The sequence below is a fragment of the Oryctolagus cuniculus genome, chromosome 19, assembly GCF_964237555.1.
Source record: "Oryctolagus cuniculus chromosome 19, mOryCun1.1, whole genome shotgun sequence".
In the NCBI taxonomy this organism is placed as follows: domain Eukaryota; kingdom Metazoa; phylum Chordata; class Mammalia; order Lagomorpha; family Leporidae; genus Oryctolagus; species Oryctolagus cuniculus.
Window position 1 is genome coordinate 37,051,203 of NC_091450.1, and position 22,862 is coordinate 37,074,064.

Here is a 22,862-nt window from a genome sequence, read left to right on the forward strand (position 1 = left end):
GACCGTCCTCTGAGTCTCATGGCCTGGCTTCCGAGCTGGCCTCGGGACACTGCCAGGTCTGGAACTGCCCCGCACCCAGAACCCACACTCTGTGCAGACCACCAACCTCCAGAAGCTTGACCCGCAAGCACCAAACACCGGCTGTAACCTTCTGCCCCACCCCTTCAGCCCACCAGACTCCGTGTGGTCTGGCTGTCCTCCACACTGCTGCCAGGACACCAGGCAGGCAGCGTGACCCCATGTGACCTGCGGCCCACCCTTCACCCTTCCTGGTCTGCCTCAGAGAACAAGACTGAGATCCCTGGAACGCCTGGGACGGCGCACGCACGGGCCATCCAGTTTCAGGGCCAGCACTGTGGCGCTGTGAGTTAAGCCAGTTTCGAGTCCCAGCTGCTCCACTTCCCATCCAGCTCCCTGTTAACAGCCCAAGTGCCTGGGTCCCTGCACCCACATGGGAAACCCAGACGAAGCTCCTGGCTCCTGGCTCCTGGCTTTGGCCTGGCCCAGTCCTGGCTGTTACAGCTGTTTGGGGAATGAACCAGCAGATGAAAGACCTACCCACCCTCCCTCCCTCCAACTCTGCCTTTCAAATAAATAAATAAATCTTAAAAAAAAAAAAAAAAAAAAAGAGTAGGGCGCCCCCAGAGGCTGCGATCAGATACTCCTCTTAGCCACCAGGGCTGTGAACGTGGACAGTCTGTGAGACAGCTCACACGGGCTGCCAGCAGCCCCAGAGCAGCCCCGGGGAGACACTGCTCAGAGGGGACCGGGCGCGGCTTCGGGGGGGGGGGGGCGGGGCCTCCCCTCTCCCCCGCCCTGCCCACGTCCTGCCCCAAGGAAAGAGACACGAGGATGTCATTAACACATTTATTTCAACTTTCTTTTCAATGGTGCTGAAAAGTATATGCAAATCCATCCGTAATTAGGTTTAAAAATTCCATTTCATGGGATAATCAGACTTCAAAAAACTCAATTTTAGTTTTAATCAGATTTTAACAAGGATATTAAGTCCATTTCGTTTAGAAAAAGGAAAAACTGTGAATTTACACAAAATGTATTCAAGCTTAGCCCTGGGAGATAATTAAATAAAATTAATTTGGCAAGGGTTGTCAGCAGACAGGAGTGCTGCAGACAGACCCTCCTGGTTTCCAAGCAAACAAAAGCCAGGCGCCCTGAACAAACAGGAAGCTGGTGCCGTGGAGGGCGCAGGGGCAGGCGTCTCCGGGCGCAGGGAGCTGTGGAACCCCGACCCCAGAGTCTCAGGGAGCTGGGTCCAGAAGCCGCGGAGGCCCAGCCTGGCCCCCGGGGGGGGGGGGGGACACGCCCGGGTCCTGCAGGGCGGCTGCCCTTGGGGCCTTGGCAGGCCCAGTGGCCCTGGACAACGGCTGCACCCAGCCCAGCTCTGGGAGCCACCACCTTGGGAAGACAAAGCGGCCCCTCCAGGCTCAGCTCCCTGCCTCCCTGCTCCTCACGGCAGCTCCAACGCAGCCGCTGGCCCATCGTGGCACGGGCTCTTGACAAGTAGCTGCGTTTGCAGGGTGGACGTGACCGCAACACCCACTCCTGGGAGCCTCAGGGTCCAGAGGAAATATAAGACGGAAATGCGCGTTCATCAAGCCTGGGAGGGAATCCCCATGCCGCTCAGAACCTCAGCTGACGGGCCCTCCGCAGCCCACACTACCAGCGCCAGCACTGCGCTTAGGCAGCCTGAGCCACCCCAGGGCCCCCTCCAACCACTTTCAAACAAGGTCACACCAGGCCACCGCTTCTGCCGACCGGGAGAGGAGGCAGGAAGTCAGCACAGTCCCATCTAGCAGAGAGCTGTGTGGGAGACACACTGCGCTGGCTTTCCAGCCAAGGGGTCAGCCCCACGGCTCCGCCACGGCCCACCACACCCACTCACGGACCCCAACAGCCTGCTCTCTCCAGGGTCAGCCCCGTTCTGGCATCAAAGTCCCACGTTCTGGGCCAAACTCTGCCATCCCAGGCCCGCCACTACTCCGTGCTACAAGGCCGAGCTGAGTGACTGCCAAGAGCCCATATGGCCTCAAAGCCTTAATATTTACTACCTGCCCCTTTGCAGACAAACCCTGCAGCCTCTGCCCTAAATGCACCCCATCTGTCACAGATGCTACTGTTTGGTCACAACGCCCACAAGGAAAATGAAGCCACCAAACAGGCAACACAAGAGGAAGACCTCCATACCCAGAGGACCAGGTGAGGCTGGCTCCACAGCGACCCCTGCTGGGACACCCCGACACTGCAGCTAAGCTCCAGTAAACCACAAGGATGACGGCGATGGCCCAGGACGCCCTCAGCACAGTCCACGGGAAACCACTCTAACTTTCCCGCCACGGTCAGTGAAAGCATAAGCTTTAATTCGGGGCAGGGGTGGGGAACGTCCAGCCTGCCACCCACACTAGACCGCACAGTCAGGGCAGCCACAGAAAGGACTGGACATCCAAGTAGACAGTTCCGTACCTGGGGAACGCTGCTGTACGTCTCGGTTCCCATGGAATAGAGGAGTCTAGTCTAAAGCCAACTAGCCACAATGTATCTATTCCAAAATGGGGGGGGGGGCCCTGCATTTTTCTACTCCATCTCCAGAGACTTGGCTGCAGAGAACCGTGCATCCCCAGGCCGTCCACACTTCCGGCAGCTCCGCGCAGACGGGCAGCAGGGCTCTGACAGGCCTGCCCCTCTGCTGGGTTCCCTGGAACTGAGGAGTAGTTTGCACATAATAAAAAATTAATTGCTAATCTTCTAACTCGGCCGCCTCCGTGAACAAGATAGCATTGTGTTGCTGCCTCCCCAGTTAAACGCTTCCTCTCCAGGTAATTACTGCTCCCGCTCTCCCTCGCCGGCAGCCTCCTCCCTGAAGAGCACATCCCAGGACCTGCCTGCCAGGAGCCACCGCGCTCAGGCAAAGGCAGGGAGGTCAGTGCTCCAGCGGGCTGCACGCCCTGCCCGCCAGTTCTGCTGGGAGCCATCCCGTCTGCATGAGACGTCACCAGCTGATGGGCTCAGAGCCCGCCTGTGCTAATGGGCAGGCAGCCCCAGCACAGCCTGTGCGTGCAGCACATGGGCTCACAAAGACACAGGGCCCAGCTGCACGGCACCATGGGGCACGCCAGATGGTCGGAGGTCACTGAGGGCAGAGCCCACCACGGCCTGGGAGCAACCCGGCAAGGGCACCAGGGCCTGGGTGGCTGACCTTGGCCAGTCTGCGCTGGTGCAGGTGGCAGAGCCGGCCCTGCTCAGTGCAGTGGCAAGGAAGAGCACAGCTCGGGAGTGGAGGCGCCACCCTCCGCACACAGCGCTGTCGCTAACCAAGCGCGTTCTGGGGCCTTGTGTCCAACACTTGTGTCCAGCCCGGAGAAACACCTGGCCTTAGATCTACCTCACAGGCGCCATGCAAATCCCACAGAGGAGCAACGCAAGTCTGTTCCGAACCAGGGGCCCAGAACTCACAGTGGGGCTCACAGGGAGCCAAGTCCTTGAGCCATTACCACTGCTCCGCAGGCAGGAGACAGAGGCCGGGAGCAGGAGAAAACCAGCCTAGACCCCGGGCAGGGCACTGTGCTATGGGATGCACGGGTCCCATCCGGGGGCTTCATGGCTGAGCTAACCCCTGCCCCTTTTTGTGTCTGTGCAGTTAAACCCATGCCCCCAGAGCCTCACGGAAGACTGGCGCCTTTCATTCATCCGGGCTGCCCACTACAGCAGGAGGCCAGCCTTGGGGAAGGGACTGGTCCTCAGGCCCCAAGCTGACCCACAGTCCAGGGACGCGGCTGGCTGGGCCCCACACCACTCTTATGCTGGTGGCTGCCACGGGCGCCAACTGGCAACCACAGCAGACACTGTGCAACCACCAGAGTGGGGCTTCCGGAGGACCAAGAGGGCTGGACCTGGTGCTGGCGCTGTGGCGTAGCGGGTTAAGCCTCCACCCCCAGTGCTGGCCCCCGACATGGGTGCCAGTTTGAGTCCCAGAGACTTGGGCCCCTGCACTCCCGTGGGAGACCAGAAGAAGCTCCTGACTCCTGGCTTCAGATGGCCCAGCTCCAGCTGTTGCAACCATCTGGGGAGTGAACCAGCAGATGGAAGACCTACCTCTCTGTCTCTCCTTCTCTAACTCTGCCTTTCAAATAGATGAAACCTACAAAGAAGAGTGCTGGACCTGAACTCGGGCCCCCTCTCACAGCTGCAGGCAGTCACCATGCACAAGACACCAACCCACTCTGCCACTGAGGCTCTCTGGTTCTGCACGATGCCCACGCCCCGCCCAGAGCCACAGGTGCCTTCTGGAACACTGTCACGGATTCGGGCCGCCGCCAAGCTGCACCCTGTAGGTGCTCACAAGCTCTGAGCTACATGACAGGGGCCTCAGAGAGCCAGGACCCCTCACAGTGCCCCTCACCATGGGGAGGAGGCCGGGCCGCAATAGGCCTGACCGCACCTCAGCCTGCGTGTCCTCAGTCTCAAGAGGACAGGTGACTCCTGACCAACAGGACACACCACCACAACCCCACTGAGTGAGACTCCTGACCCACGCGCCTAAGCCCAGATCTGCACCTATCAGGGCTCCAACGTTTAGACACCCCCAGGAAGAAAACACGACGACTGAGGAGTGGGGTGGGGGCTCGGCCTGGCAGTCGAGACACCACCGTCCCACATCAGAGTGCCTGGGTTCAAGACCCAGCTCTGGCTCCTCCTCCCGCTCCCTGCTAACACGGACTCCGGGAGGCGACCGTGACGCTCAGTAGTGGGCCCCTGCCACCCACACAGGACCGAGTCCCTGGCTCCCAGCGTCGGCCCGGCCCAGCCACAGCCACAGGGGCATCCGGGGAGTGACCGAGCAGATGGAGCTCCGTGAAGCCCTCTCTCTGCCTCAAGTAACTGACAAACAGAAAACACCGCAGTCAGAGAGGTCTCGATGCATCTTCTGACTGACAGGACCTCCTGGTCTTGGCTTTGGTCTTGCTTTTTACTAGTCATCGTCCATGACTTAGGAACGGGTTGCACAGAGCTTCTGAGAAAGCAGTCTGTCACTTCAGAGTCACACAGCCCGTGCTGTGACGAACACCACACTTAGTCGCAGGCGACACTCCCGACAGCCGACTCCACCACCTGGGTGGAGCGCACGGAAGGGCCCGCCGCCCGGGCTCCCACCATGCCACCTGCCTCGCACGGGCCAACCACATGGCAGCGACTCCGGCAAAGCCTCTCTCGCGATGCCCTCGCTCCTTGCCGGAGCATTCTGCTGCATGGACGCCTCGAGTCGAGGCTCCTGGACTGGTCACGTCGCACTTCTCACTCACTGCCAAGCAACGCCCTGACAGCCGGCCGGAGGAGTCAGCAGGGGAATGTGGACGAGGGTTAGTTCAGGAAGACCGGGGCAGGGTGATCTGGACCCCGAGGCCTGGTGCTCGAAGACGCCTTCTCCATCACAGCCCAGCTCCCAGCAGTGCGACCACCAGCGCGCCCACCGCCGGGGCACATGCCCACACCGTGCTCTGCCTGCCCAGGCAGGTCCTCTCCCAGGTGCCGGCCCCAGCCACCGGTCACCACAGGCTGGTGAACCTTGTCGCTCCCCCTCTTCGTGGAGGAACGACACAGGACCCTGCGCTGTTCTTTCGTCTGCTCGGCCCTCCCCGGGTTTGCTGCTGGTTCTTCCCGGGTTGGCTACTATCCCTTCCACCTCCGTGGAAGGGCAGTTCCCCCTGGCCGCATTCCCCACTTCCGCAGGGGAGCGGCACACCGCCGGCCGGCTCTCTGGGGGCTGCACGGGTGTTCCTTCAGCTAGATGTTCCCCTTAGATGTTCCTGGTGCATGCCGTCTCTCTCCTCCTTTATAGTCCTCCTCCGCCAATCCTAACTCGGCTGCCCACACGCCGAGTACGCTGCTCTCCTCCAATCAGTAGCGAGTCCTACAGTTTATTAGTTGAACTGGAGGCAGCTGTGCGGAAGCTGGTTACTTCTCTCCCAGCGCCATATTGTGGGAGAGCAGATGCATAGAATAAGTCTTAATTCCAGTAACTCAGTCTAGTCCGGTTTGCTCCCCACAAACCTGACCTCCACAACTGAGGACGAGACCCCATCAGCCCTGGCCCCTTGGCCAGAGTGAGCCCTAGAGGCCAGGGGCCGACTCTCTGCACAGCCGGCGCAAGAAAAGGCAGACAGCGCAGCAGCAGGTTTGCTGCAGACCCCGGATCTTCAGGCCAGCACCCCCCTGCCAGATCCCCAGCTCATGACTGACCCGGCCCCTGACCGCAGCCCTGCCTCTCTGCGAGCCCCTTCCTGCGGCCGAGCCGTCCACTCGGCTCAGCTCCGTCTGGATCCCACCGCGCCCCCCAGACTCTTGGGGGACTGTCTGGGGACCAACAGCGTCCGGGCACGTTACAAACCTGCTCCCTCAGGGCGGCCACTGGGGGCAGCAGTGGCAGCTCGAGTGACACGGGCCCTGCCGCCCTTGGGGAGGACCGGGCAGAGTGCGGCTCCTAGCGCCAGCCTGCCCAGCCCCAGCTGCTGCAGGCATCTGGAGTGAACCAGCAGTCAGGATTTCACTGTCTCGACCTCTGTGTGTTGCTCTGCCTATCAGACCAATAAAAATAAACTTCTTCAAAGAGAAAAGAAGCCGGCGCCGCAGCTCACTAGGCTAATCCTCCGCCTAGCAGCACCGGCACACCGGGTTCTAGTCCCGGTCAGGGCCCCGGATTCTGTCCCGGTTGCCCCTCTTCCAGGCCAGCTCTCCGCTGTGGCCAGGGAGTGCAGTGGAGGATGGCCCAGGTGCTTGGGCCCTGCACCCCATGGGAGACCAGGAGAAGCACCTGGCTCCTGGCTTCAGATCAGCGCGGTGCGCCGGCCGCGGCGGCCATTGGAGGGTGAACCAACGGCAAAGGAAGACCTTTCTCTCTGTCTCTCTCACTGTTCACTCTGCCTGTCAAAAAAATAAATAAATAAATAAAAAATTAAAAAAAATAAAAAAAGAGAAAAGAATGAAAGCAGCAGGTTAAAAAAAAAATAAAAAACCCAGCCAGCTCCACGAGTAACTGGTTACCCCGCAGTTAAGACCCCACACCCCACAGCTGGGCTTGGGTTCCACACCCACTCCAGCTGCAGCGCCGCGGCCAGCTTCCCACCAGTGAGGGCCCGGGGAGGCAGCAGTGGCCACTCAGGCACGTGGGTTCCTGCCTCCCACAGGAGACTCTGACTGTGTTCCTGGCTCCCGGCTGCCGGCTCGGCCCAGGCCCTGGAGGCGCGTGGGGAGTGAATCAGCGGACGGTGAAAGCTCTGTCCGAATCCCTCTCTCTACTTCTCAAATACGTTTTTTTAATTAAAAACAAATCCAGCCCCCCATGCTCCCCACCCCAACACCGACACATCCAACAGGTGCAGGTGGTGACCTGAGCGCTCCCTCAGCGCGCTGAGACAGAAGCCGAGGAGCACACGCCCAGAGCAGGCCCGGACACGGGAGGAGCCCCTTTCAGTACACGCCCAGGACACGGGCAGCCTGGGTCACAGGCAGACCACCCCACCTCCTCTCTCTGCAGGAAGACAAGCACAGGACAGGAAGGACCCCATCCGCAGGACATGCCCAAGACCAGGCCAGGACAGGGAGGACACCCCCAAGCCAGGGCCAGGCGCGGGCCTGCACAAGCACCACCACAGGCCGCACGGGGCGACAGCGGCTGCCTCCGCGTTTTGTTCCGGAGACGCTCCAGTACACAAGCGCACAGGACGCCTGACCACAGGCAGGTCAGGGCTGTGCGCCTGCCTAACAGCAGAAACACACAAAAGGATGGCGCAGAGTGAGACCCCCAGAGGCCCTTGTCCGTGATAATTCACTTCCCTTCCATTCACCCCAGCCTGTCCCAAGCCCCTGCCCCACTATGCCCAGGCCCCCACCCGGCCGAATGGGGCTCATCCCCCAGGCAGCCTGGCTCAGTGTGCTCCGGAGGAGGGGCAGAGATGCCAACTGATCCAGATTCTGGAAAGTTCTATCAGCTGGGTGCATGCGCTCTGCCTGAGACCCAAGGGTGGGGGGGTCAGCAAGGCCTGTGGCTTCTGCTGCAAATGGCTGCATTCCCAGCCACATGGTACTGGGAAGCCCTGGGCAGGTCTCGGGGCCTCAAAGCAGATGCTGCAGGCTGTCGCGTAGGAGCCCAGGCCTCAGTCCCCACACAACGCTCCCAGCACCTGCCAGGCACTGGCGGCTGTGGGCGACCCTCAGCGGCAGGCGGGGCCCTCCTGTCCAAGAGCCCCTCCCACAGTCGCTTCCCCTCGGGGTTCCAGGGCTCTGCCAGAGGCGAAGGGCCTGGCCCACGGAGCTCCTGGACAACAAGGGGTCCAGCACATCAGGGGCTCAGAGAGCAGCTACTGAGACGCGCCTGCCTCGTGGTCTGAACCCTTTCATTCACTGCCTTCAGAACTTTTAAATCCACTCAAAGGAGGCACAGAAGTAGAAAAAGCCCCGGAACGTGCTGAGGGAGCCAGGCGAGCTGGCACTTCTCCGTGCAGCACCCCCAAGGCCTGGGCCACCTGACTCCCAGCGCCACACCACTGCTGCCTGTCGGCGCCACCCAGGGACAGGTGGCCAGGCCCTGCCCTTGCCCACTGGGTTACGAGCCTGCCAGGGAGGCCACTGGCACCGCAAGAACTCCCACCTGCAAATCCACCAGCATGCAGAGAAAACGCTACTGCCTACTTACTGATCCCAGAGACACCAGCGGGTGCGGCACCAGGGCCTGTCACAGGCCAGGCCAGGCCAGCCAGGAGACCCAGACTGACCTCACCTTCCACATCAGCCTCGAGGGCACAGGAGCCCTCACCCAGCACTCCTCGGCCGCCTCGCACAGGCACGCTGCATGCCAGGCACAAGGCTCTGCCAGGCCCTTCTGCGGAGCCCCAAAGCTCAGGACTGCGCGAGGGGCACTTAGAGAAAACCAGGTCGGGGGAAGGGGCAGCCCTGGGCTCGGGGGGGCAGTCCAGCACCCTGAGCGCTCTCTCCCCCCTCCCCACGGTGGGCTCCAGGAATGCAGCTCGCGGTGAACGGATGAACCAGAAGCAGTAGCACAGACAGGCACGAGCGCGCAGGGCCAACAGCGCGGGCCCCACTCACTGCAAGGACAACCACTCCTCTCGCACCCCCAAAGGAAGCCAAAGAGCCCAGCTGGAGAGGGCAAGCGGCCAGCAGCTCACCCCTCCCCAGCCCCAGGAGCGCCCGTATCGATCAGGCATGCCCAGGCCGCCACAAATTCTGAGTGCGCTAACGAGGGTAATAAACGCGTTGCAGCTGGCCAATTAGCTCCTTCCTCGGGAGGAGATCACCCACCCTTCACTGTCGTCCTAATTGGCCTCACCCGTCAGGGACACCGGCGCCACAACTTGTCACCTGGACAGCCTGCAAGTGTCTGGGGGAAGCTGCCCAGGTCAGCACTTGTGGGTTCCCGACGCGGCACGCCAGGGGACAGCTGTGCAGTTTCAGGAGGGCACGGCGCCCTCCCCACGGCCAGCACACCCACGCTCTCGCTGACAGGGACGAGGCTAGGCTCAGGCACAAAAGGGCAGGGCTGGGAGCCAAGCAACAAAGGCTCCTCAGCCACAGGCAAATTATTTCCGCTAAGGCACAGGCGCCTGCACACGTCCCCTCTACAGGAACTGCTAAGTGAGGCCATTAAAACACCACGCCCGGGAAGAGGCCGCTCCCCTCGCCGAGCGGTGACTCTCTGCACGCTGCTACCCCGTTCCCTGGCCGTGTTCAAAGCCCACTGCAGGGCACAGAAGTCCCAGCCATCAAACGCACGACTTTCAAACTAAAAATTCTTTTAAGAACTTGTCCAACCTACAGCCCTGCTTATGCAGGAAACACCCTGGAACAACCTGGCTGTCCATCAACACAGGCTGGGTAACTCGAGTCCACGCGTACCGTGGAACACCATGTGGCTCTCTGAAGGGACTCAGTGGCGCTCTCTCTGCTGGCACAGAACAGCTGTCACAAACTCAAGGGGACAAGTCCAGAACAGAATCAGAGAGAGCCGAGCCCAAGAGGGCAGGGGAGGAGTGAGCTCGTGCCCAGCACTGCCTAGGAGGCCGGACACCGCCAGGCAGGAGGGCCAGGGCAGCAGGCAGAAGGCATGAGGACTGAGGGCAGGCACCACGTGCTCCCTCAGTCTGCAATCCCCACCTGGAGCCAGCAGCCAGCCCACGGGATGCCAGCCCACAGCACCAGGGCCCCAGTTCCAAAGATCCAGGCAGGCCGGCACCGCGGCTCACTAGGCCAATCCTCCGCCTTGCGGCGCCGGCACACCGGGTTCTAGTCCCGGTCGGGGCGCCGGATTCTGTCCTGGTTGCCCCTCTTCCAGGCCAGCTCTCCGCTGTGGCCAGGGAGTGCAGTGGAGGATGGCCCAAGTGCTTGGGCCCTGCACCCCATGGGAGACCAGGAGAAGCACCTGCTTCTGGCTTTGGATCGGCACAGTGTGCCAACCGTGGCAGCCATTTGGGGGGTGAACCAATGGAAGAAGGACCTGTCTGTCTCTTTCTCTCACTGTCTAACTCTGCCTGTCAAAAACAAAACAAACAAACAAAAAAACAACAAAGATCCAGGCAAACAGACTGAGGCAGCCTGGGCAGGGGCACTGAGGGCCCCCTAGGTGCCCAGGGAAGGGGCTGCTCCCCCAAGCCCAGGCTGGCTTTCACCCCGCTCCCCAAGGAGCCTCCATGAATGCAGGGCAACTCCTCCCCCAGGGCAGCCCATCTCCTGCTGCAGACAGCGGCTTTCGCAGGGCAGTTCACACGGGCACGAGGTGGTGAAGGCGCAGTGTCCAGGTTCTGACATGCACACACCTGTGCAGCCCCCGCCCCTGCTGAGTCCAGGCTTGTCAGCATCCACAGGACCCCCAGGGCCCCCGTCACCCCCAGCCCTGCGCTGTGGCACAGAGCTCCGGCAAGGCAGGGCGGTTCTGCCTTCTGTACAGTCCCAGATAAGCAACTCACACAGCCTGAAACCAGCCCCGGCTTCCTCAACAGCGAGAGGGCCACGCGTGCCCCCGTGAGGAGCGCCCTGTGGTCACCTGGTGCTGTCACTCGGGGCTGTGACCCCCGGTTCACAATGCATTCTGTGCAGGTCCGTGAGGTCCTGTGTTTACCCTGGCCTCGAGCAAACCAGGCGTGGAAACGCTGGTGCTTAAAAAGCTGCCAAACTGTCCAGAGCGGCCGCAGAGCTCTCTGCCACTGTGAGCAATGTGGGGGGACGCAGTGGTTCCGAGGCCCTCCAGCAGTTGGGGCGCTTGGTGTCCTTGGGTTCAGCCCTCCCACCGCTGTCTCACCAGGGACCAGGGCCCTGAGCCTCCTCTCAAGCCCTCAACCTGCCATCCCTGTCTCTTCCTTGTCGCCACCATGTTCAAAGTCTTCGGTGGCCTTGTTGGGGGCCAGCACTATGGCTAAGTTGGTTAATCCTCCACCTGCAGTGCCGGCATCCCATATGGGCACTGGTTCTAGTCCCGGCTACTCCTCTTCCGATCTAGCTCTCTGCTATGGCCTGGGAAAGCAATAGAAGGTGGGCCAAGTGCTTGGGCCCTGCACCTGCGTGGAGACCCGGAAGCCGCTGGCTCCTGGCTTCAGACTGGCGCAGCTCCAGCTGTTGCATCTGTTTGGGGAATGAACCAGCAGAAGGAAGACCTTTCTCTCTGTCTCTCCTTCTCACTGTCTGTAACTCTAGCTCTCAAGTAAATAAATAAAATCCTAAAACTCACTGGTCTTCTGGTCGATTTGCACAAATTCTTTCTAAGTTCTGGAAGCACACTTCCAGCCAGATGTGCGCGCTGCACATACTTTCCCCTTTACTTCCCTGCGTCTCCGTTCTGATGAGGTCCACTCTACTGACTGTTCACTTCCTGCTCTGTGTCCGAGGACTCTTTCCTGCCTCCCGCCCCCGCTTCCCCACGTCCCACTTTGAGCTCCGTTCAGCATCCGGCAGGAGAAATCTGTTTTACACCTGTTTGGTGGGAAACACTATCTCCACCTCATTTGATCACCATGACGCGCCCAACAAGACTCAGTCGACCCACATCGAGAGCTTTCTGTTCTGTCCCACTGCCTCACACACCCAGCCACAGGCCAGAGCCACTGTCGCCGCCCAAGCGGCCCATGGCATGTCCTGACTCGGCCTGTGTACGCCTGCCAGCTTGTTCTTTTCCAAAAACCGTTTCTGCTGTCCCAGGTCCTAGACGCTGCGACAGAAACCTGAGGAATCGGCTCACTGATTTCTCCCGGAAACCTGCACGCGCTTGTGGCCAGGGCTGGGAGGGTGCTGAACACCCAGGTCCATGTGAGCAGACCGCCAGCTCGCAGCCCCACACCTCCCACAGACGGCCGTGTCTGCGGCCTGCAGACAGACCATTCCTCGAAGGAGCTCCCTAAACCCCCAGAGCCTGCAGAGCCATCAGTCCTTCGTACGCTGAAGGGTCGGTGACTTGGGCCAGCGCTGTGGTGCAGGTGAGGCCGCCGTCAGCAGTGCTGGCATCCTGTATGGGCGCCGGAGCGAGTCCCAGATGCTGCATCCCCAATCCAGCTCCCTGCTAGTGCAGCTGGCAAACAGAAGACAGCCCACGTGCCCGGACAACTGTACCACGAAGCTCCTGGCTCCGGCCTGGCCCAGCCCTGGCCGCTGCAGCCATTTGGAGACAGAATGGAAGATCTCTCTGTCTCTGTGTAAGTCCGTCTTTCAAACAAATGAACTGGCATCTCACGGGCAGTTTCAAAGCAGGGACACGGCCAGAAAGACCCAGGCAGGATGACGACCCGTGGGCGCAGAGCAAAGCTAAAGGGTCAGTGACGGACTCAACTGTGCCTAACAAGGCCACAAAACCCAGAAGGCTGGGGTTGAGCCCTTCCTCCGCGTCTCCCCGGCACTGCCTCTGTAACGCGTGTGCAGGCACCGCGTGTCCCTGGCGCTAAGCAGACGCCGCACAGCCACGGAACCCAAGGAGGAGGAGCAGACGCCGCTCTGTTGCTGGCCGTCATCGCAAAATAGTACAGGAGGCGACTGGAGACTGCCACCCGGCCCAGGCCCAGCGCCAGGGGTGGTGGGGTCTGCCGCGCCCTCCTGGCAGAAGCACCCCGGGAAGTGCGGTCTCCCCCAAACCTGGCGTCGGCAGAGCTGTGCTGGCTGAGGCCGTGCCAGCAGGCGACAGAAGCTCTTCTCCTCTCACATCTCCTCACTTCTCCCATACTGCAGTCATCGTTAATTTCTCTGGCATCTTGCAGTTTCCGCGGGACCGATCTGAACGTGTCTGTCAAACTGCTGTGCATTCTGGGACTTCCCACTACCACGGTAGGTGGTCATTTACTTCCACTGGTTCGCTGCCGGCATGGAAAGAAACGTGACGCACGTCTGCACACTAGCCTGCCGTGGTCCCGTCCATCTCCAGTACTAGCCGGCTTGTTCACGCCTTGGGGCCGTCTCCACAAACAACGGCCTCCACAGACAGCTTTGCTCCTGCTCTGTCTGCCGACCTCTGCTCCGGCCCTGCCGCCGGCACAGGCCGGGCTTCCTGGGGGTGCACAGCAGCGGAGGCCTCACTCCTGCGGAGCGGAGGCTGTGGGTCTGACCACCAAGGCTGTGGCAGCTGCAGCTCCGCGTGGACGCCTTCCACTTGGCTGAGGAGTCTTCCCTCTCCTGGCTCGCTCTGAACGTTCCATCGCCAAGTGACACACACAGGCTGACACCCTGGCCAATGTCTGCGTGCCAGCGTGGAGCCTTCAGGGCACACCACCGCCCTGGCCTCCCGGACGGGCGCACTAGAACACCGCCTAGGCCCCCAGGACATCGCACTGTGGATATGCCGACGTTCCCAAGTCACCAGGAGCTGCTGGCCCCCAGCATTCTGCAGAAGGGACCTGGACCTGGCTGACTTTGGCAAGAGAAGCGCCTGGCGCTCCTGGGATCACCGCCTCTCAGGCCTCAGCCTCCCAGACGCCTCCCTTACCCAGGTGGTCTTGCCAAGACGACACAGGCACCTCCAAGGGGTCTCCCAGTGCCTCCCTCCCATACTGCCAAGTCACTCCCCAGCACACCTGCACCTGCACAGCCCAGCTCCTCGTGAGCCCCGCCCCCCTCCCAGACTCAGCCCATGCTGCCAGGAAAACCTTCAGATCCACTCTGAATGCCTGGAGAACAGAGATGTCTACACCCTGACTGCAGGCCCAGTGTGCCCCAGCCAACAGGCCCTGCCTCGCCCGGGCCTGCGATCACCAACTACACACTCCGCACTGCCTCTCTCCTGGGCCCTCCAGGCCTGAAGCCTCCCTGCTCCAGCCCCCTGGCCCGTGTGCTGGGCATGTCACGGGTGGCAGAGCCTGTCGGGCTGCACATGTGACCCCGTGTGCTGGACATGTCACGGGTGGCAGAGCCTGTCAGGCTGCACATGTGACCCCGTGTGCTGGACATGTCACGAGTGGCAGAGCCTGTCGGGCTGCACATGTGACCCCGTGTGCTGGGCATGTCACGGGTGGCAGAGCCTGTCGGGTTGCACATGTGACCCCGTGTGCTGGACATGTCACGGGTGGCAGAGCCTGTCAGGCTGCACGTGAGATCCCGTGTGCTGGACCTGTCACGGGTGGCAGAGCCTGTCAGCCTGTAGCTCACGTGACCCCATGTGTGATTCATGTCACGGGTGGCAGAGCCTGTCAGCCTGTAGCTCACGTGACCCCACGTGTGGGATAAGTCACGGGTGGCAGAGCCTGACCAACAAGGCCCCCAACCCCAAAAGGCTTCCCCACACGCTCATGGACTCACCCCACCTACTCACCCGTGCACCTCCCCGGCATCTCAGGGTTCTTCTTGCTGACCAGCAGAGGGACAAAGCCCAGAGCCCTCAGAGAGCCTGGGGCAGCCAGAGCCTGTCCTCCGAGCAGGTCCGCGCCAGTAATACCTGCTCCACGGGCCTAGGGCCCCTCGAGAGCCTGGTCAGGGGCAGGACAGGCAGACCCCTCCCACTCTGTCAGCCAAAACCTTGGCATCCGCAAGGAAGACCCAGAGGCAAGAGCCAGAGGGGCACAAGCCGCTCCCAGCGGGAAGCCAGGATCGCCAAGGGGATGAGCGCCACCTAGTGGTGGCCGCTCCTCAGCACCAGCCGTCTGATGGTGACCAGACCTCACCCTGAAGGCCAGGCAGAGCTCCTGCCATCAGCGAGACCCTGCCGACCACTGCAGGTCCCCAGACGGCTTTCAGAGGGCTCCTAGAATCAGGAGACGCCAGCGTGAGTGTCGAGGTCAGTGTCCCTGTGTCATGTCTGAGCCACGCGTGCCACATCTGCTGGAACAATGGAACAAAGAGCCCGGGCTGCAGCGGGAACCCCAGGGCCTCTCCGTGACTGCACCTGCCTGGTGCTTCCCAGCACCACACCCAGGCCACCAGAAGCTCCACAGGGCACCTCCCGCTGGGAAATCGCAGGAACCGCCCAGAACCTGACCCCCAGCCCACCCAACGACAAAGAAAAGAAAAAGGCAAGCACAGGGAACCGTTACCCACCTCACCGCGGCGCCCAGGACCAGCCCTCGCGCACTGACACTGGGTTGGGCGAGGCCCAGGAATCTGCTTCTTCACCCAACTCCAGTGCCACATGTAGTCTGCGTGCCACGGCAACCACAGGGCACGCGGCGAGGCAGTGGAGGTCACAGGCTGACCCCCAGCCATGTGAGGAGGTGGTGCCAAGGGCACCAAGGCAGCCGGGCACAGGAGACCTGCCCGACAGGGAGGCACCTATCCTGGGCCTCAGGGCCGAGCTAGGGCCGAGGACGGACAGCACCCACCCGGAGGCCCCTCCTCGGCACAGCAGAGCCGCACAGCGACACAGGGACTCCTCGGCGGCTCTGGCCTCTGCTGCACCAGCCGGGCCCCGGGCCTGACACAGTCCCAGCCTGACGTCCCCCCCCTCCAGCCTGGCCACCAGGTACGGACACAGGCGGGACAGACACAACACACTAGCGCCCGGTCACCATGCTCAGGCGGGGAAGAGGGACTGGAGGGCGCAGGCCGCACGGCAGCCCCAGCCCACGATGGCCAGCTGCAGCCGCCAGCCGCCAGCTCCACCACAGGCCCCAGGCACCCTGCACTGCAACAGGCCAGTCGCTCAGGCACACGCCGGCCTCTGGCTCTCTCCCCACGGGAAGTCGGTTGTCTCCCCTGGGAGCAGGAGAGCCTTTTCCAGGAAGTTAATTAGCCCAGAACACAGGAGGACGCACAGCATCAGGCCTGCCGGGGCAGGCCCTCCACGCGCCCAGCGTCGGCAGCAGCGCTTCAAGAGGAAACAGCAGCCCGGCCTGCTTCTGTGATGTGGACAGCAGGAGAGGAGGAAGCGGCATCATCAAGTGACGGCGACCTGAAGCCAAACCACGACCGGCAGGCTGCGACGCCGGCACCGGCACCGGCAGCAGGGAGGACGCCTGGGACTCCAGGTCTCAGAAGCCCACAGGCAGGCGCAGCAGGGCGCTTCACACACCCCAGGCCCCAGGCCCAGCCTCCACACGCAGGCCCCTGCAGAGCCCTGCCCACACTACACACCCGGGCCAGGGGCCCAGCGCCAGGGGTGGGTGCCCAGCAGCTCAGCCCCGGGCCCAGGGCTTCCTCCCCGGGGTCGGCTCTCAACCCTGAAACTTCAGCTGTGTCCACGGACGATGGTCACCCGGAGGGAACAACACCCCCAGAGCCATCACCTCCTCCACCCGTCCACAGCCACAACCCTGCCACCACCTTCAACAATGACGCTCCCAAGGGGCCGAGCGCCCTGCGCTGCCCCACACGGGCCGTGTGTGGGGGTAAAGGCTCCCGCCGCAGCCCAGCGGCCAAGGAGGCAGGGCCGAGTGCCACGCTGAGAGCAGCTCCGGAAGCCGCCTGCCCAGGGCCTCCTACCTGAGGTTCAAGCCTGTGGCTGCATCCAGTCTCTCCCAGCCTTGCAGCTTTGCGAGCAGCCTCTGGAAAGACAAAGCCAAGTCCCCATCACCGCCTGCCCAGGAATCACCGCGTAAAACCCACCATCCCACAGCGGCCCCGGAACGGCCTGTGCTCATCTCACAGGACGTGCCAGGACGTGCAAACGCCCACCCCACATCCCCCAGCCGGGACCCTGCACGCGTCACATATCCTCCCTGGCCCCCGAATTCAAGCCTGAACCCCAGCAAGTGCAAAGGGAGTACGGAGGGCAGGCATCACAACAGGGTTAGGCCACCCCCTGCAGTGCCGGCATCCCACATAAGCCCAAGTTCAAGTCCCGGCTGCTCCATTTCCAATCCAGCTCCCTGCCAGAGCGCCTGGGAAAGCCACAGAAGACGGCCCAAGTGCCTGGCCCCTGCCACCCAGGTGGGAGACCCAGATGGAGCTCCTGGCTTCCTGGATCTCCTGGCCGGCCCCGGCTGTGCAGCCATCTGGAGAGTAAACCAGCAGATGGAAGACCTCTCTCCCTCCTACCTTCTCTATAACTCCGCCTTTCAAATAAACCATTTTAAAAATAAACTAAAACGCACGGAACCATGAGTGCAGGGAGCCTGTGCCCCACAGAGCAGACCCAGGTACTGAGCCCCGAGGGCTCACCTCTCCCCCATCTCCCAGGTGCTCCATCAAATGCCAAGCCACAGGGCACACACACTAACCCCAGCCCACGGAGAGCTGCGCCAGCAGGCCGCACAGAAGGGCAGTCGGCCCCCGGGTGTCAACACCATCCCATCACCAGCCTGCCCACCATCATGACCCACACACCAAAAGTAACGGGACCTCAGGGCTCTCCCGGAACGGGAGCCACCTGCAGTTGCCCCGCTGCCCGCCACCCCACTGTGGCACACAGCACACATGGCTATCCAGGGCATCACTCAGTCAGGTGTTTCCCACGCCCTCCACGTGGTAGCGGGTGCAGCCAACATGACACGCCACACCCACGGGGCAGCCCCCGTCACCACTCCTTGCTGCACAGAGGGAGCCCGGTGGAAGGAAGGCAGCACACCCACGCAGGACCCTCAACCGGGAGGTGGGACTTCAGGCCCTCAATCTTGACTCATTTCCAAGAAAAGTTATTTCCAGAGAAAACATAACTTCACTTGGGATGCCAGCCTGGGAGGGGAGCCCCTGCCCTGACGGCTGGGCTGCCCGGGCGCTCAGCTGGATGCAACTCTGGGAAAAGGCTGGGGCCCGACACGGGCTGGGGATGGCCAGGCCGCGGTGAGGCCGCGGGCGGCACAGAAACGGCCAAGCAGCACGGACCCTGCCACCACACGGGGGCGTGCTGGGCAAGCCGGAGGCCTGAGGCGGCTGTGAGCACGGGAGGCGGCATGGAGGACAACAAACCCCAGCGGAGCACACGTGCTGTGCACAGGCGGCACCTCTGAATTGCAGTCTCCTCCCCCGCCTTCAGGCCTCCCAGGGCCGCAACCTCCCACACGGACACCTCGGGTCCCAGCCACCCGCAGGGGGCTCTGTCACTCTCACCTCCGACGGCACCCAGGACTCCCGCCTGACTCCCATCAGCACAGCCAGGCAGCCTGCAGCAAGCCAGCGTCAGACCTCACAGCTCTCAGTCCCGAGCCCGCACCGCGTCCCCACGGGCAGGGCTGGGCCCACGGAGGCTCCAGGCAGAGCCGCCTCCTGCCTCCCAGCCTCGGCAGGCACCCACGTTCCCCGGCCATCCCCAAAGGCGGCCACAGCCAGCAGAGCCACCCCCTGGCACCCTGTGCTGACACGACACACCCAGATGGCCACAGCCTCTCTTCACGCAGGGTCAGGGTCACAGGCTCCGGGATTCACAACATTCTGCTGACGCCTCCAGGTCCCGTGGGACGGCCAGTGGAGGACGCGCAGCCTCGGCCTCACCTCCTTCTCCAGCTCCAGGTCCACCACGGCCTGCTGCACCTGCTCCTGGCGCGCCAGCCGCCTCTGCAGCCCCTCCAGCTCCTCCTGGAGCAGCCCGTTGGTCTCACTCATCTCCCTGATGGGGCCAGAAACGGTCTCTCAGGCAGCCGCCCACCTGGGGACACAGCGGGGCCCCCACGACGGCCCCACGGCCCCCACGGCCCTCACCGCAGGTGTGAGTTCTCGTCCTGCAGCCGCTTCAGCTCCCGCTCCATCTTGGGGAGCCGCGCCAGCTCCGACTTCATGCTCCTCACGACCACGGCGTCCTGCTCCTGCAGGGACAGCTTCTGCTCCAAGTCCTGGCGTGGGGGAGGGGGGGACAAGAACGAGCTGCCGAGCCTGGGAAACGCGGGTGCAGCAGGTCAGCGCCGCCCGTGCACCAGCATCCCTCACGGGCACCGGTTCGTCCTGGCTGTCCTGCTTCTGACGCCTGGGAACACAGCAGACGACGGCGCCACCACTCGGGTCCCCGCCACCCACACAGGGGCCGGGATGGAGTTCCAGGCTCCAGGCTTCAGCCAGGCCCAGCCCCAGTGTTGCGGCCGTTTGGGGAGTGAACCAGTAGATGTTAAGATCTGACAGCCGGCACCACGGCTCACTAGGCTAATCCTCCGCCTGCGGCGCCGGCACACCGGGTTCTAGTCCCGGTCGGGGCGCCGGATTCTGTCCCGGTTGACCCTCTTCCAGGCGTGCCTCCACCCTCCCTCCGCACCCTGCACAGCCAGCGTGCACGCGGCCACCCTTCCCTCAGAGTTCTCTAGGAGCCAGAGCTACTCCCCATCTGTCCCAGAGACCCCAGCACCAAAGCTCCCACTGTCCCCCACAAACAGGCAGGCGTCAGCCAGTGACACACATGTGACAACAGTCTGTGCTACCAGAGAGGACAGACATGTCACCCCAGGACACGAGTCACTCAACAAGCTAACGTAGGAATCTGGGACTCAGGCAGTCAGTCAGCAAACGCTAACAGAGCCCATGTCTTGTCCAGGTACTGGGTACAGCAGGGGACAGAGCAACACGGGACATCAGGCCCAAGGGGTCAGCAATGCCGAGCAGGGGCTGGGAAAAACGAGGCAGGACGGTAGAGTGGGGTGCAGGGCAGACGCTGGGGCCGGGTAGAGGGTGAGCCCCCAGCCCGGGGCCAGGTAGACGGTACAGAGGCGAGAGCCGCAGCACCCACTCTGATGCCAGGGAGCCGCTGACGGGGCTCGGGCCCCACCTCTGCCATGAGAGCAGCTCAGACGGGCACAGGCCGCAGGCAGATCTGCGACGGCGCTAAGTCCACTCCAGGTCACTTCCAGCAGCTCTCTGCTCTCCCTACGTGTGCTAGGGCCACCAGTCAGCTCAGGTCCACCACAGTCAGCTCAGGTCCACCACACACAGCCCAGGGCCACCACAGCCAGCTCAGGGCCACCACACAGAGCCCAGGGCCACCACAGCCAGCTCAGTTCCACCACACACAGCTCAGGGCCACCACACACAGCCCAGGGCCACAACACACAGCCCAGGGCCACCACAGCCAGCACAGGGCCACCACACAGAGCCCAGGGCCACCACAGTCAGCTCAGGTCCACCACACACAGCTCAGGGCCACCACACACAGCTCAGGGCCACCACAGTCAGCTCAGGGCCACCACACAGAGCCCAGGGCCACCAAACACAGCCCAGAGCCACAACACACAGTCCAGGGTCACCACAGCCAGCCCAGGGCCACCACACAGAGCCCAGGGCCACCACAGCCAGCTCAGGGCCACCACACACAGCCCAGGGCCACCACAGCCAGCTCAGGGCCACCACACACAGCCCAGGGCCACCACACACAGCCCAGGGCCACCACAGCCAGCTCAGGGCCACCACACACAGCCCAAGGCCTCCACAGCCAGCTCAGGACAACCACACACAGCTCAGGGCCACCACACAGCTCAGGGCCACCACAGCCAGCTCAGGGCCACCACACACAGCCCAGGGCCACCAGAGCCAGCTCAGGGCCACCACACACAGCCCAAGGCCTCCACAGCCAGCTCAGGACAACCACACACAGCTCAGGGCCACCACACAGCCCAGGGCCACCACACACAGCCTGCTCAGGGCCACCACACACAGCCTGCTCAGGGCCACCACACACAGCTCAGGGACACCACAGCCAGATCAGGGCCACCACACACAGCCCAGGGCCACCACGGCCAGCTCAGGGCCACCACCCACAGCCCAGGGCCACCACACACAGCCCAGGGCCACCACAGCCAGCTCTGGGACACCACAGCCAGCTCAGGGCCACCACACAGCCCAGGGCCACCACAGCCAGCTTAGGGCCACCACACACAGCCCAGGGCCACCACAGCCAGCCCAGGGCCACTACAGCCAGCTCTGGGACACCACAGAAAGCTCAGGGCCACCACCCACAGCCCAGGGCCACCACAGCCAGCTCAGGGCCACCACAGCCAGCTCAGGACCACCACACAGCCCAGGGCCACCACACACAGCCCAGGGCCACCACACACAGCTCAGGGCCACTACAGCCAGCTCAGGGCCACCACAGCCAGCTCAGGGCCACCACAGCCAGCCCAGGGCCACCACACACAGCCCAGGACCACCACAGCCAGCCCAGAGCCACCACAGCCAGCCCAGGGCCACCACACAGCCCAGGGCTACAACACATAGCCTGCTCAGGGCCACCACGCAGCCCAGCTCAGACAGGCTTGCGCCAGCAGGGGACGCCGCGGCCCCGTTGCAGGCAGTGACGCAGGCTCACCTTGATCTTCTGTTCCTGGTCGGCCTTCACCTCCTGGCTGGCCTGCAGCTCCTGGATCTTCTGGTTAGCTTCCTGCCACTGTCTGTCACAGGACGACAAGGCATGCGGTGAAGCCAGCGACCCCCTGCCTGGCCCCCAGACACGCTCCCCCTGCAAAGACACCCGGCACCCTGGGCTCCAGCTCCTCACCTCACAGGGCGGGTGGGCAAGCCCAGACCACCCACGAGGTCCTTCCCAGCTGTGACCCCCCAGGTCCCCCACTCCCAACACCGCTCACCCCACACCATCTGCCTGCCCCGGGGCAGCTGCAGCGGGCTGCCCAGGACTGACCACTCCCTCACCCCTGCTTCAGCTCCGGTCATGCCCGGCCTCTGCCCAGCTTGTTCCCAGCCCCAGGACGCGCCCTCCCCACCCTATGACCTCGGGCCTGACTGAGGAGTCCCAGCGGGCTGCCGTCATGCGCGATCTGGCTCAGGGCCCCCAGGTCTGGGCACCAGCCCCTCCTGCAGCCGGGGCAGGCCCCCCCGCACCTGTGCCGCAGCTCCAGCTGCTCCCCCAGCTCCTGCTTCTCCGACTCCAGGCGCTTCAGCTGCCTCTCCTGGTCCGTCAGGCTCCACTGCAGCTCCGAGACCCTGCCCTTCAACGCGTTGATGGTCTGCGGAGAGGGGACACAGCAGCCGCTCACCGAGGCTGGTCCCAGTGCTTGTCAGGGGATGAGGCTTGTCTGCAACAGGGCGAGGACAGACCCACGCCCGGGGCACACGTGATGGACCCCATGCCTGACAGCCTGCCAAGGGCCTCCAGCAACATGAAGTGCGTCAGCCAGGGTGAGCCGGGCCTTCATGCCCAGGGCCCAGCGTCCACCTGGCACACACCCCTGCATCCCCACTGCGCTCAGCCTCCAACCCCAGCAGCGCCACACAGGAGGGAGCTGACCTCCAGGCCAGCGGGGGGGGGGGGGGGGGGGGGGACTTGGAGGGCTTGGAGAGCAGCGGGCAGGACCTGGGAGGCAGGCCCGAGCACAGCCAGCAGCCGCCAGGACCGCCAGGACCGCCAGTCCAGCTAGCCCCTCCGGGCCACCCTTGGCGTGCCTCGCGCCTCTCCGGGACCTGCTGATGACCTCCCACACCGCGTTCCTGGCTCAAGTCAGCACAAAGGCCGGCCCACTGAGAAGCGTCACACACATGGGCACACAGAAACCCCCGGGGAACCCACA

The 22,862-nt window shown here is 63.2% G+C and overlaps 1 protein-coding gene across 3 annotated transcripts in view; it reads right to left on the reverse strand.

Annotated features, from left to right (window-relative positions):
* Positions 1-22,862, reverse strand: part of MAD1L1 (mitotic arrest deficient 1 like 1) — a 280,453-nt gene that overhangs the window by 249,488 nt on the left and 8,103 nt on the right. For all 3 annotated transcript variants that reach the window (XM_070064279.1, XM_070064278.1, XM_070064280.1), the window contains exons 5-9: positions 22,177-22,301; positions 21,647-21,728; positions 19,063-19,193; positions 18,856-18,970; positions 16,909-16,970 (exon numbers count right to left, since the gene is read on the reverse strand). In XM_070064279.1, the coding sequence (XP_069920380.1) occupies positions 16,909-16,970; positions 18,856-18,970; positions 19,063-19,193; positions 21,647-21,728; positions 22,177-22,301 (515 nt within the window). The remainder of the gene's footprint in view (positions 1-16,908; positions 16,971-18,855; positions 18,971-19,062; positions 19,194-21,646; positions 21,729-22,176; positions 22,302-22,862) is intronic.